At 43.6% G+C, this 14568-nt stretch overlaps 5 protein-coding genes across 6 annotated transcripts; 1 reads left to right on the top strand and 4 right to left on the bottom strand.

The window, feature by feature from the left end:
• Positions 1-704: 704 nt before the first annotated feature.
• LOC6589242 (UDP-glucuronosyltransferase 2B9) lies at positions 705-3285 on the bottom strand. The gene is made up of 3 exons (XM_002014698.2): positions 3221-3285; positions 1894-2728; positions 705-1704 (listed from the first exon to the last, which is right to left on the bottom strand). Exons 2-3 carry the CDS (start codon positions 2604-2606, stop codon positions 786-788), a joined length of 1632 nt encoding a protein of 543 aa, XP_002014734.1. The 5' UTR covers positions 2607-2728; positions 3221-3285; the 3' UTR covers positions 705-785.
• Positions 3286-4508: 1223 nt separating this feature from the next.
• On the bottom strand, positions 4509-6266 carry LOC6589243 (UDP-glucuronosyltransferase 1-6). Its single transcript, XM_002014699.2, has 2 exons — positions 5524-6266; positions 4509-5454 (listed from the first exon to the last, which is right to left on the bottom strand). Exons 1-2 carry the CDS (start codon positions 6219-6221, stop codon positions 4509-4511), a joined length of 1644 nt encoding a protein of 547 aa, XP_002014735.1. The 5' UTR covers positions 6222-6266.
• Positions 6267-6791: 525 nt separating this feature from the next.
• LOC6589244 (UDP-glucuronosyltransferase 1-1) lies at positions 6792-8425 on the bottom strand. The gene has a single exon (XM_002014700.2). It carries the CDS (start codon positions 8423-8425, stop codon positions 6839-6841), a length of 1587 nt encoding a protein of 528 aa, XP_002014736.2. The 3' UTR covers positions 6792-6838.
• Positions 8426-9771: 1346 nt separating this feature from the next.
• LOC6589245 (cytochrome b5-related protein) lies at positions 9772-11590 on the bottom strand. Of its 2 annotated transcripts, none has more exons than XM_026988376.1 (5): positions 11521-11590; positions 11296-11414; positions 10903-11233; positions 10447-10829; positions 9772-10382 (listed from the first exon to the last, which is right to left on the bottom strand). In XM_026988376.1, exons 2-5 carry the CDS (start codon positions 11388-11390, stop codon positions 9869-9871), a joined length of 1323 nt encoding a protein of 440 aa, XP_026844177.1. In that variant the 5' UTR covers positions 11391-11414; positions 11521-11590; the 3' UTR covers positions 9772-9868. The 2 variants fall into 2 exon arrangements, with proteins under 2 accessions (XP_026844177.1, XP_002014737.1); XM_002014701.2 differs by having other exon boundaries at positions 11514-11587.
• A 1240-nt stretch (positions 11591-12830) lies between these two features.
• On the top strand, positions 12831-14443 carry LOC6589459 (cytochrome b5-related protein). The gene is made up of 3 exons (XM_002014702.2): positions 12831-13299; positions 13363-13745; positions 13806-14443. Exons 1-3 carry the CDS (start codon positions 12886-12888, stop codon positions 14326-14328), a joined length of 1320 nt encoding a protein of 439 aa, XP_002014738.2. The 5' UTR covers positions 12831-12885; the 3' UTR covers positions 14329-14443.
• The last annotated feature ends 125 nt before the right edge of the window (positions 14444-14568 follow it).

Below are 14568 nucleotides of genomic sequence, written 5' to 3'. Positions count from 1 at the left end.
TCCAACATATAAATTGTCAACCAAGCACATTTCTTACATAAATCGATTATCTTTCAAATCCACTAATTTTTTGGCAATAAAAAAACCGTTAAATACACATGTAGTTAATGCGTCTGCGTTACATGATATATACATTACACACTGGCTCCCTCAGCCGAAGTAAAGCGAAAGCTTTTGGAACTGGTTCCAATTTGTATGGCCGTATTACACTAGACCAAAATGAATTTAGAAATAAGGTGACGGATTCTGTTTGAAGGAGACGGCCTTATAGAAAAAGCTTGCAGTGTGAACGAGAAGGATATATGCGTCCGCTTGGCTTTCCGGTTGAGCTGGTGGCAGCGCAATAGAAGAGCCTATCGACTGTTAGGTTTTTTAGTTCAAATTTGGCTAATCTAACTGGCTGGGCGTGTTCGAAGATTTTGTCTTGGATTTTAGCTGATAGCCGGAAGACGTGACTGGAGAGGTGTAACAAAATGATAATACATTAATTTTGGTGATAAAGTTCTGTATTTGTTCTTTAAAAATCGCTATGGAAATTATTTTTCCATTGTTTTCATTATGATTCTGTTCGATTTTCTAAGGAGATCGTTTCCTTATTTACACCTTAAACTTTCACTGTACATAACGATTGGATGAGCTCAGAGCATCATCTACAATCTGCAGATTTACAATTGTATGCCAAATATACAAAGTTCTCGTTTTTATATTTTATTTGTCGTTTTTTCGCTTTATAAAAGACTTTATATTTTAAAATATCAAATTCTTAGTATTCTATCAGTATCAACTTATTGCTTTTTAACCTTCTTGTTCTGTGCTGTTTTCTTCGATTTTCCAGTACATTTTTTCCACAAAAACTTCCACACAATCTTATTGACGAGGAAGATCAGATATAATGCCAAAATCACGAGAGCATAAATATCCAGATTGTTGCTGGCGACAGTGCCCATGTGGACCAGAGGACTCTGCATGTGAGGAGCGCCATGGTGACGGATCACATACTCCGTCCAGTAGACAACCAATTCCTGGGCAGTCTGGGGACGATCGCGATACAATTTGGAGAAGGTCTCCAGTTTTTGGGCATACTTTGGATTGCTGATAATCTCTTTGATAGTCTCCTTGAACTCCTTCGCCTCCAAGGAGTTGAGCTCCAAGCGCAGGCCATAGCCGTTTTCCACTACTTTGTCTGCATTCCCTGGCTGATCGGCGAAGACGGGCAGGGTCAACATTGGGACTCCATGGTACTGGGCCTCGGCCACGCCACCCTTGCCCGCATGCGTGATGAAAAGCTTGAGTTTGGGATGGGCCAAGATATCATCCTGGGGCAGCCATTTCTTGTACAATATGTTGGCAGACTTTCCAGGAGTAGTCTCGAGATCATCCCACTTCCAGATCACCTGCTGCTTCAGACTGGACAGAGTCTTGAAGATGGTCGTCACCACCTCAGGGTTGAAGTGATCGCCCTTGAGATTTGAGCCAAGACTAAACAGGATGACACCATTTTTGGAATTATCCATGAACTGCTTGATATCTTCTGGCAGGGGATCTGGCTTGCTCTTCACTTGGATGCCACCGATTTCAATGAGGGCGGGCACATTCGGGCGGATGGGACCCTCGCTGATGCCATGACTGTTGCAGAAGACCAGGGAGACGTTCTTCATTGCCTGCTCGAGGCTGGGCATGCTCTTGTCATCACCCCAAAGACGTCTGTGGGGGAAGAAATGAAAGAGTTCCAAATAAATAATAGATTATAGATCAATTATCAATCATTCATGATTTTGATAATCTTTCAATGATAGCTGGTTCTTGTAACAGCAACATGATTAGGCAAACTGATATGAGTCGATGGTATGTATGCTTGGTATGTATCTTTAAAATTGTGTCAATACTACTCACTTATAGAAGCCCTGGTATTTGAAATGAAGGAATTTGCCGAGAAATCGGAAGCCGGTACTGCTGAGGAAGTTCGTCAGACGCTGCTGGAAGTTCATGGCCTTTCCTGCCGGCACGGATATGGACATTTGAGGGACACTTGACAGCTCCGGATTTCCAATAATTTCGTTGACCATAAGCATGGGCTGACCCATCCACGAAACAATCAAGGGGCAATTGAATTTGGCACTCAGTCCCACCTGATACGTATTGAAAAAGAAGCCCACAAAGACTACATCGAATTTGTTATCTTTGTTATTGTAGAGATCCGTGAAACGCTTGTCTTCCAGGGTATCCACCTGTTTGTTTATGAGCCCGGCAAGCGAAGTGAAAATCGATTTCATGGTGGTCCAAATGGAGGGCTTCTGCTTGACCATATCCACCATGCCTCCGTGGATCAACTTCTCTTCCTCTTCACTAAGTGGGATGACAATGTGCTTGATGCTTTTATGGGTCACCTTCGGCGGCACCGACGACACCACTGTAACATTGTGACCCTTCTCGGCAAGCGTTTTCATAATGGACATGTGCACAATGAAATGCGATGTGCTGTGACTGGTGAACACTCCCAGAATGTTGGATCCCTCGGTGCTCTGGGGCAGGGATTGCAGGGCCAGGAAGGCGAGCAGCAGGCCGCCCAAGCTGCAGCCCAAGATGGTGCTTCGTTGCTCAGTCATGACTCGTTGATTCGTCGATGAAGTCCGTGTCTATACTGATCGGTTACTAGATTCTGCCTCGTATCTTATAGTACTTCGGTAGACACGATAACACACTGATAAGATTTCGTTAGCCGTTTAATCTGAAAAAAATGCGTGTCAGTTGGCAACGAATGTTTGAAACTGATAGAAGTAATAGTAACAAAAGTGAAGTACTTCTTTGATTATGAAACGGTATAGTGTACTGTATGATTACCAAAAATTTTACTAAAATTGCATTCCCGTTCATCTAATTGACAAAAAGTGGTTCCAAAAAGTTTTAAAAACTAATTTCTAAGAGGGAATACAGAGAATAAACTCCGACTACTATCGCGATATCATCCATGTCAAAACATCCAAAACGAAAAACAAATTCGTTGAATAATGAAATAAAAACGAATATATTGAAATACAAGAAAGGTTAAAACGACTGCTCATAGTTCGACATATTTCACAGAACTTCACGGGCGAGTGGGTTAAGGGGCAAATATTCTCACAGTCAATGTCACTTTAGAGGTTAACTAGTGTTTCATTAGTTAATTCAGTTCGCACTCAGCTGATGACTTTAACAATACAATTATAGATATTTTAAATACCTCCTCGGGAGACAGCAACAATACACTATTAAATACTAGACAACAAATTTGGAAAACAAAACGCGTTCGGGCACGCGCTGCCTTGCGACTCACTGAGAATTTGAATCCGAATCGAATCGAACCGCTGCGATCGCACTCTTGGGCCACGAGTGGGAGCTAAAGAGAGCCGATCGCCAGGGAGAGGGACATTTCTATAAATAAACATGGAGAGAGAGTAGGAGGCAACCTGTTAAGCTTGGAGGGGAGTACGTGTACACTATGCGACATAATTATTAAAGCTATAATGCAGGTCAAAAGTGGCACCTTGGGATTATAAACTTTATCTGTTGATAATAAAAGCTTAACGATAAGAGATTCGCATGGGTTTCAAAGGTATAACTATGCTATGTTGTAATCAAGATAAGAATAAACTACAACAGGAGGGAAATTTAGCCTTCAATAACCTAGAAAATCAATCAATATTAGGATTACGAAATAGTTTATAATGCCCCCAGCAACATAGATAGTGTTAACTGTTAGTAGACCGCTTATAGTCTAAAATAACTTACAATAACGCAACACACTGTATTTTGCAAGCAAGAGCAAGTGTAAGCAATTAATTTCAAGGCTCCTTGATTACACGGTGGCTCTCTCTCTGTCACTACCGTCTGTCTCTCAGCACAAACAGAACACTTCAATGGATGCTTTCTGTCCAGTCATGCTTTCCAGCAAAGCTTTTCCCGCTCTCATTGAGCCCTTGGTTGTTTTTGCTTGTGCATCACTCACTCGCTTTTTCGTTGATCTTTATGCACTCTCTCTCTCTCTCTCTCTCTTTCGTTGGGCGTTCCTTATGGGGAGATTGTTCTGAGTATTCAGCAAATTTACTTTGGCATATACCCTTCCATACGGCATATACCCTTCACAAAGTTATGCTTCTTTCCACAGGCAAGGGCACTTGTTGGACTCCATTCGACATTCATTCCATTCAAATAAACATTGTGAGTTTTAATTAAAGTCAATACAAATGTACTATTCATAATTTCAAATGACGAGTCTAAATTTTAAAATAATCGAACTGGCTTTCCGCCAGGGCATTTGAATAGTCGACTTTGTAATTTTATATGTCTGTACTGTTTATTTTTAGTCACTTTCTTTGGGCACTCCCTTGTTTAAATTACTATACTATGATGGCGACTTAGCACACACTAATGCGTTTCATTTCATTAAAGATTAGTATTATTTACTACTACTAGTAATTACTGACTCATTTTATGCAATTATTTTTTCGCTTTTTGGACTTGAATGTCAATCAGAATAACTTATCTTTAGGCTTTTTATTCGTGGCTTTTGTCCGATAACAATGACCACGCACAGCTCCTAAAACGTTGTGAAATACATATCGGAATGCCAGGCGTAGTATTAACAGCGTAACCAATCCAACCAGCACGAGTGTTCCGTACACATCCAGATTGTGGCGGGCGACGATACCCATGTGGAGCCGGGGACTCTGCAGGTGATATGCGCCCTGGTGGCGGAGTACATACTCTGTCCAGTAGACAACCGACTGGCGGGCGGTCAGCGGACGATCGCGATATAGAGCCGAGAACCTGCCCACACTCGCCGCGTAAGTGGGATTCTGCAAGAGCTCACGAATGGTCTCCTCCAGAACATCCTCTGTGAGAGTCAGGATATCTAGATGGAGTCCAAATCCTGATTTTGCCATAAGTTCTGCATTTCCCGGCTGATCCCCGAATATCGGGAATGCTAGCATAGGAACTCCATGGAACTGGGCCTCGGCTATCCCACCCTTACCCGCATGGGTGATGAAGAGTCGCGTCTTTGGATGCGCCAGGATGTCGTCCTGGGGAAGCCATTTACTAAAGTATATATTTGATGCATTTCCTGGGGTATTCTCCATGTCCTCCCACTTCCAGACCACCAGCTGAGGAAGCTTGGAAAGCACATTGTACAAAACCTTTACGATTTGAGGACGAATATCAGTGAATCTGGCATTGGTCCCGAGACTAAAGAGTATGGCTCCCTCAGTGGAGTTGTCGAGGAACTCAGCCAGATCCTTAGGTAGAGGATCAGGCTTCTCCTTCACCTGTATGCCACCAATTTCAATGGATTGCGGGACTGTGGGACGGATGGGTCCCTCGCTGGGGCCATGATAGTTGTAGAACAGCAGGGATATGCGACGCTTCATCTCGTAGTACGAAGGAAACTCCGGATCTGAATCATTGCCAAAAGCTCCACTGCGAAATGACATAACATTTAATGGTTGAAGGCTACCCGTTTTTGGAGCAATCACTTGCAATACTCACTTATAATAGTCATTCATTTTCTGTCTCATAAAAACATCTACAATTTTCAGGAAAGAATGCTTAAAGAAGTTGACGAAACGCATGCCAAAGCCCATGGTGAGCTGCCCCGGTTCGAGGGCTACGTTCAGACTGGGAACATAGGCCGGATCATCGATATTTCCCACCTGCGAATCCATTAAGGGCATAGGTATTCCCACCCAGGATAAGATCACCGGACAGCGGAGTTTAGCTGCAAAGCCCAGTTGGAAATCGTTGAGCATCAGACCCAAAATTACCAGATCATACTTGGTCTGGGGATTCTCGTAGATGGCCTTTACTCTAGGATGCTGAGTCCACTCGTATTGTCCATCGAGTATGGGACTGGACCGCACAAATAGCTTGGCCAGAAAGCTCCAAGAGGATTTCTGCTGGCTGGACATTTGAGCCATGTACTCCTTAGTGATCCTCTCCCGTTCGGGCGTAGGTAGCGCCACAATCACCGTTATGTTCTCATGAGGCTGAAACTTGGGCTTCATCTGGGTCAGCACTGTGATGTTGTGACCCCGATCTGCCAGAGTCTTAGCCACAGCCATGTTTACGATCACATGAGAGGGACTGTGACTGTTGAATACTCCCAGGATATTGGCCCCTTCGATGATAGCAGGCTGTATTCCCAGCATGAGAACCACTAGCAAACAAGCCGGAAGGAATTTTTCCATTATTAGAATACTTTTGCTCGATCCCGCAATACATGACTGAGCGACGAGCCCCTAGCGGACGAGTTTTTATAGATTTGTCTCTCAAAGAAGTATAAATATTTGGAATTGATATGACTGGAAAACGTTTTTGCTGCACCGCAGTGACTGGGAATCCAATCGCTTTGCTTGTATTGTAGAAAACATTAATTTAACTTATCAGCAACCATAGGTCCCGGCAACCGATCGCGTATCAGGCGCTTGGGTACTGTTTAAATGCTTTTTAATAATGAAACGGCAGATTTCAGCCGGCAAAACAATAATCTAGACAGATATGAGATAATAATAATGACCTCCGATTGAGAAAACATTGTTTGTTGCCTGGGAGGTTTGATTTTTAAAAACAGCTTTATCAATCTTAACATAAGTAATCAAAATTAATGATAGCCCTATTACAACATAAAAATTTCTTATGGCGATATATGTGACCCAATTACGACTTGACTACTGAACATTTTTTCGACAAAACCATACCAACCATTTTCATATTTAAGTTTTATTTGATTAAGAAAATAAAGCTAGAAATGAGTTCTTACTTTGGTTGTATTACTTAATTCTTATATATTTCTTATTAAGATGTTTCACAGCTTTTTCTGTTTCTTTGAAGTTTTTGGACTACTCTTCGCCTTGCCCTGCAGTTTGTTCCAGGCAAAACGAACCGTTAACCGAATTAGGACCAGAATTATAACAAGAACCGATATCAGCAAAGCATACAAATCGAGATTGAATAGCTCGATGAAGCTCATGTGCACGACCGGGCTCTGCAGGTGCGGTGCTCCTCGGTGCCGCAGGACGTAGTCAGTCCAGTAGACAACCGTTTCCCTGGCGGTCATTGGACGGTCTCTGTACATCGAGGAGAACTTGCTAATGGTCTGGCGATATTTATCATTCTCCAGAACCTCATTGAGGGCAGTCCTAAAGCTTTCTTCAGTGATGCTCAGAAGATCGAGGGCCAGACCATAGCCGGAGCGCTCCATCTGAACGGCATTACCAAGTTGATCCCCAAATATGGGCAAGGCCACCATGGGAACGCCATGATACTGCGCCTCGGTGATGCCTCCCTTGCCGGCATGGGTGATGAAGAGTTTTGTGTTGGGATGGGCCAGAATATCGTCCTGCGGCAGCCAGTTCTTGTACAGTATGTTGGTGGAATTGCCGGGAGTTTTTTCCAAATCCTCCCACTTCCAAATCACATTACGATTGATGCCCGACAAGACCTTGTAGATGATTTGGATCAGTTCCGGTTTTACGGCAGTACTCTTGATGTTCGAGCCCAGAGAGAGGAGAATGGCTCCGTCCGGAGACTGTTGCAGGAACTGATCAATATCCTTGGGTAGAGGATCCGCCGTATCCTTAACCTGTATGCCGCCGATTTCAACGATGGCAGGAACAAGCGGCCTGATGGGACCCTCACTGATCAGATGAGAATTGACAAACGCCAGGGAGATATTTTTCCTCATCTCTTCCAGGCTACGCAGTCCCTTCTCCCCCCCAAAGTTGTTATTAAAATGACGTGTCACTCGGCTATCCAGCTTATGGGTCATGTAAGTGATGAACAGATACTTGGCCAAGTTTTCGGCCCTCTTCAGCAGACTCATGGGCTGCTCGGCAAATGTTGCCATGTTGGGCACATAGGACACCTCTGTAGGATTACCAGTAAAGACGTCTATGATAGGGATGGGGGCATTCATCCAGTCTATGATCACGGGCACTTGCAGTTTGGCAGCCACCCCCAACTGAAAATCGTTGATAAAATAACCCAATATCATCAGATCGAACTTCGTCTCGTAGATGCGCTGGAACCGTGGGTCCGATAGCAGATCTGCCTGGGCGTCGATCATCACATTCATGTCGTTCATCAGGCGATTCAGAGTGCTCACAATGGAGTTCTTCTGACCTGCCATTGTGGCCAATTGTGCTTCCAGTACTCGCTCCTGCTCCTCCTTTACCGGCACCACTATCAGGTGGATATTCTTGTGCATCACTTTGGGCTTCTGCATGGAAACCACTGTGACATTATGACCCGCCTCGGCCAGGGCCTTGACCACAGACATGTGCACTATTAAATGGGACGGACTGTGACTGCTAAACAGTCCCAAAATGTTCGCTCCGCGAGCGCACACCGCTAAAGTAGCTAGTAATAAAAATATGGAGCGGACTGCTAACATTTTCCCGTCTGGTCAACGTATAATCGAATACTGTTGGAACCGAGGCACACGACAAGCTATTTATTTATCAAAACAGACCAGACCCGACCCCTGAGAGCCAAATTTGTAGCATTTTAAGTTGCCTCTCTTTGCCTTAAATTTAATTCTCTTATCTGCCTACGTGCTCCACGCATAGGTAACCGTCTAATTTAACTGATTTAGAATGTTGTGAAATGGAATCAAAGGGTATTGAAGTATTTTCGAATGATTTTCCTTTTTGAAATAATTTTAACATTTTGCCTAAAGATTAATGAAGCACAAATTATAGTACCTATCATGTAATTGATACCAACAATGCATAATAATATACACACAAACAAAACAAATTGATTGGCCCATCTTTTGTTGGACGGGCAAGCATGATTCTAGTACTTCTTTCACAACACTGGGTCTAAAAAGTAAAAATGTAAATCTCTCACTTATCTTTAGTACCTTTATTTATTAGATTGCTCCACATTTATGGCTTATCATTTCGAATACCAACATTTTAGTTTTATGTAACATACAGCTCCGGACTTATGTGTTTTTTGTGTGTGCTTTTTTTTATCATAATTAGGATTGTAAATGACTTATGTGTTGGTACAGCAACACTTTTCCATCGCTATTTTCAGGAGAAGAATAATATTATCCGATAAATTAATATATTTTCCTTAACATTGGCTCATTCTAAAAAGCGTTACTTTAATGCATTCTATTCAAAAGTATTTAAAAGTCTAAAATAATGCGAACAAAAGCTTTGGCACCCTTAATATTTAGCACTTTTAACGTTTAGCTATGTTCTTGTAATTTGTCCATATGGGAATTTTTTTTGGAATAGGATTCACAATTAATTCTAACTAGCTATAGTTAAAACTAACTAATTAGTTATATGGTCTCATCCAAAATAAATAATAAATACAACACGATTCAAAGGAATGTTTGGGAGCTTCAAACCTTATAAAATGAGACATAAACAAAAATAACGATAACACAACGAATGCTACCATACTCTTACATATACAAACCAGAAGTGGATAGAGCTTTTATTAAATATAAACAGAATGATAATGAGAGAATGAAAGCTTTTTACCAATTAATCACTGTTTCCCTGAGGCGATAAGACCAAAGAAGAGAGAGTTGTGGAGAGCGAGCTTAATACAAGATTTAGATGGTCATGTTTTACACCATCGAACAGATTAAAACATATATCTTCAGACTTGGTTTGCATACATTTCTAAAAATATTTAAAGGCTTATTATATACATATACATATATCCCATTTATCACATTCCAAAGCAGACATCCCCTTCCCTCATGAAGAATGTATATTTCTTTGAAACTGGATGCCATTCAACTTTATTGACTACCCAACCCTAAATTTTTTTTCGTGAGCACCCGGAGCACACATCCACATTCCTCCCAAAACTACATGAACTTTTTACTGCCTGGAGGCATGGGATTAGCCTCCATGCGTAGGAGTTGCTGCGTCTGCCCTTTGATGTGTCCCCAGTGGTTCATCTCTCTTAACTCTGCGTCAAACTCCTGAATCGTTTGATTCAGCTCCGGATAGAGGTGCTTGAGCACTCCATGGTCCAGCGTGGGGAAGAGATGGTGAAGCGCATGATCACCGAAGTGGGTGAGGACCAAGAGATCCGACCACTTGACGTCTCGCCGATCGATGACCGTATCCATCTGATAGAGACCCCAGTCTCGGTCCGTGCGCTGGGCATCGCCATCGTGCAGTATACGAGGATCATGATGGGCTGCAGTCAGTCCAATGAACCCAAAGAAAAAGGCTCCTACGGCGAGGACGTGCAACCAGTTCCACAGAGCAGCACCCAGACCCACGCCAGTGGAGAGATAAAGGAAGAGGGGCAGAGTAAAGGCAATGAGATCATCCCAGTACATTATGTTCTTCTTAGCCAGTGAGATGACCAAACTACGAATTGATAGAGTTACGTCATGATTACCTACCTAACTTTTCAATTATGACCACCACTCACCGTTGCAGGAACGCCATAGAGAAGGAGAGCACATAATAAAGCGGAGAAACCACCACCGATATCCAGCGCTTTATGCGACTGCCATAATGAGGATTGGGAACCCAGCACAGGAACGGCTCAAACATCGACAGCTCCAGATCGTGCAGAGAATTCGGATACACATGATGGGATAGAGCGTGCGAGATCCGCCAGTTCCTGAAACTCATCAGCGTCAGATTGAAGGTGTACATCCGCCAGTTGTCCCGCTGATGGAAGTAATTGTGCGCGGCATTTGCCAGCCAGCAAAGTGCCAAGCCAGCTATGGACAGGACGAACAAAGACTTAAGGACTGTGCCAATCCAGCTAAGCATAAAGACAGAGGCCAGGATACCAGAGTGGAGGTACTAAAAAAAGGGTTTCAAGAAAGTCAGAAATATAGATTGCAGATCGGTGTATCTTCAAGGGAAAGCAACCCACATCTGTCTTCTTTGTGGGACTATAATTCATCTTCCTCAGTTTCTCTCTCACTCTCCGCTTCAGAGTCATGTAGAAACCATTCTGATCGAACGTAAACTTGTAGTTCCTTGGTTGGGCTGCTTCCCGCACTTCGAATTTGCTGAGCAATTGTCGTGCTCGGTCCTCAATATGATGCGACTCGAAGGGCTCGGTGATGTCGGTGCCGCGGGTGCACTCGATCCAGTATGCCCCACCCGGATGCCGCGTGGCAAAGTCGCTCAAGTCGTATAGCTTATCGTTAATACGCCAGAGACCTTCGGCCCCATCGTCCGAATGTTTGCCCTCCAGCCAGCTAAAGTGCAAACAAAGTATTAGTTTTCTTCTAGCCTTAAAATGAAATTAAGAACTGCAAACCTCTCCACTGTGGCAGGTTGATGCTGGCGATAGCTGGGATAGTTCTTCGAAATTCCGGACACCCGCCAGGCCTCCTCCTCGATATTAGGGGTCATTTTATGGCCAGGAAATTAATAGACCTACGAAAACAAGGCGGTATTTATTAATAAACACAAAATGATATACCTAATCGCTTCAGATAATATTGTTATACTCATAGAATCCCAAGTTCAACATACCACTTACATATAATAGAAACCGGTCGTCAGTCTTCTATTCAGAGCACCCGACGCAGTCTGTTTTTACGGAGTGCCCACTGAGCTTCTATATGGAGCGCGGCTCGACTTTTGTCTCGCGATTATCAACGATCAATTAAAAGCCCACTGCAGAGAGCGGCACTAATCAAGAGCTTTTGGTTAAAGTTTCTCTCTTCCGCTCTCTTAATTTCAATCGAAAGTCCAATGGAATTGGAATGATATGGAAATGGTTGAATGGTGGAATGATGTTGGGTGATGGCCTGTGGTCATGATATTGCTTTCGAAGAAAGATCTTGAATTTTTAATACAATTTTGTATCATAGAACACCGAAATGAAACATTTTTTGCTAAATGTTTTTAATTCTAGCTATTTAATTACTTTCCCTAAGTATCATACCATATCATATCATGACCAAACGACTTGACGTTGATCTTTGTAACTCTGCCCGTCTACGAAAAAGATCAGGCAATTAAATTCCATCACATGGAATTTTCGGTTGTTGAGTCTGAGCAAAAACTTATTTTTTTCCTTATTACCTACAGATACAAACAAAAACAGCTTCAAGTCGCAGTTACGGGACACACAGAGACACAAGCACAAGATCAAGAAGCAATATTGAATAATGGCGGAATCTTTTCACACTTTTGCATCATATAAAATTCTGAGCCGGACTACCCCCAACTATCTCTTCATTCATAGCATTCGGCTAGACTCTGGGCAGCCAAGCGAAGCCTCTCCTATTACTTTCCCCTATCAGATGCTATTTTATTTAACACCAAATGGTCTGACCCATTATCTCGCAGACAGACCTGTGTTGATATTCGCTTGTGGTATTTCGGGCCCCCACTCCATTAGACGCGGCCCCTTAGACAAGCCCACGCTATGTTTTCATCGCCACGTGAACCCCAAGATTATATGTATTATCAGTATATACAGGTGAAATTCCATAAGTCGAACCACTATTATCCAACGAAAACGTTGCACTTATGGAGACTTCGAATTACAGAGTAAGACGTAGTGTGCCCCCTAAAGGGTGTTGCTACTCAGCTCAAGTCACAAAAGTTCTTGTTACGGAAGTTCAACTGTAATAGTAAAAAGACGTTTAGAGGGGACGGCTCTCGGCTGTCCGTCCCCCTGCTGATAACACTGACCTTATCAATATGGAAATGTTTTGAAATGTATGTGTGTAGTTCTAAATCGATTCTGGTTTATATAACCTGTCTAGATTGTTGATACGCATAAAATCTTCGAGCGAATGGCGATTCCATTCAGTTTATTGCGCGGAGCGCACTCGTACAGTTGCTCAGCCGGAGCCTAGGATTGTCAGAGGACCCCATAAAAGGACTCTCCATCATGGTGATTGAGGAGTGGAAGAAGAGTGGCATTGCCACCAAGTTCCCAACATACCGAAATTCCGCTTTGGTCACTACACACAGTTGGCAGAAAGGGAAGCGCGAGGACGATCAGGCGGAAGGACTATGGCGCATAAACGATGGCATCTACGACTTTACGGAGTTCATTGACAAGCATCCTGGCGGTTCCTTTTGGATACGCGAGACGAAGGGCACCGATATTACGGAGGCCTTTGAGGCGCACCATCTGACCACGGCTCCCGAGAAGATGATCGCCAAGTACTGGGTGAGAGATGCTGCGGAGCCTAGGATCTACACATTGACCCTTGATGAGGGTGGGTTCTACAAGACCCTCAAGGAGCGGGTGCGTAAGGAGCTGAAAACCATCGACAAGACACCAAAGCGCAAGAGTGATGTGAGTTAAAAGTTTAGGCCATCAGTAAGCCATCTGACAATACTAAAATCTCTCAAAATTTAGTTAATCCACTTCGGCGTGCTAGTGTCCTTGTTCCTGTTTGCGATCATCAGTGCCAAGTACAAGAGTTTGGTGGCTTTGATCCTGGCGGGTGTAGCGCTCTGCTGGACCGTGATAGTATCGCACAACTACTTCCATCGTCGCGACAATTGGCAGATGTACGCCTTCAACCTGGGCCTGATGAACTTCGCTTCCTGGCGCGTCTCACATGCCATGTCCCACCACATCTATCCCAATTCGTATATGGACCTGGAGCTGTCCATGTTCGAGCCACTGCTCTGCTGGATTCCCAATCCACAAATCAAGAGCAAGGCCATGCGTTACGTGTCCTGGGTGACGGAGCCGGTGGCCTATGCCCTGGCATTTTTCATACAGATTGGCACTCGGTAAGCGAATGATTAGCGCTATCACTTCAATCAGCAATCTTTAGATGATTGATATTTCAGAATTTTCTACTCGTTCCGCCACACGAATATCATGTACTGGCACGATCTGCTGGCGCTTAGCATACCCCTTTCCATCTACCTGGGCACGGGCGGTACTGTGGGCCTGCTTTCCTGTCTGCGCACATGGTTGGCAATGACGTCGATAGCTAGCTTCAGCTTCTGCCTTATCGGACTGAATGCGGCGCATCATGATCCGGAAATCTATCATGAGGGAGATACGAATCGAGAGGATCGCGACTGGGGCCTATTCCAGGTGGACACGATCATCGATCGCGGTGATCTCAAGGGGTCGCAGTTCTTGGTCCTCACCCACTTCGGCGATCACGTGCTTCACCATCTTTTCCCTACCCTCGATCATGGTCTCCTGCCAGCCCTCTATCCGGTGCTCCTCCAAACTCTCGACGAGTTTAAGGGTCACCTGCGCGAATGCAATCACATTGAGCACATGATTGGACAGCACAAACAGCTGTTGCGCATCCAACCCAATCCTAAGCCACCCGGTGCGGGAAAGAAAGAAATTTAGATGATATTTTATCCATCAATATCTTTAGATATGTATGTACATATGAGGTTGCAGTCATAGACTGTAAATTGTACAGTCGTTGTAAATCAATAAATCAATCAATTTTAGGAATATATTTTAGAAAATCTTTTACTATGTATATTCGTCCTTTTTCAATGAATATGTATGCATAATTATAATAACGTCGAATGTATATATCTCTTGGGTGGAAAAATGACGTCCCTCCTTGGACGCCAAAGG

This window comes from Drosophila persimilis, unplaced genomic scaffold, assembly GCF_003286085.1.
Source record: "Drosophila persimilis strain 14011-0111.01,24,50 unplaced genomic scaffold, DperRS2 tig00000191-arrow-pilon, whole genome shotgun sequence".
NCBI lineage: Eukaryota > Metazoa > Arthropoda > Insecta > Diptera > Drosophilidae > Drosophila > Drosophila persimilis.
The sequence above is the reverse complement of the archived record's forward strand: the minus strand, read 5'-3'. Positions and strand labels throughout refer to the sequence as shown.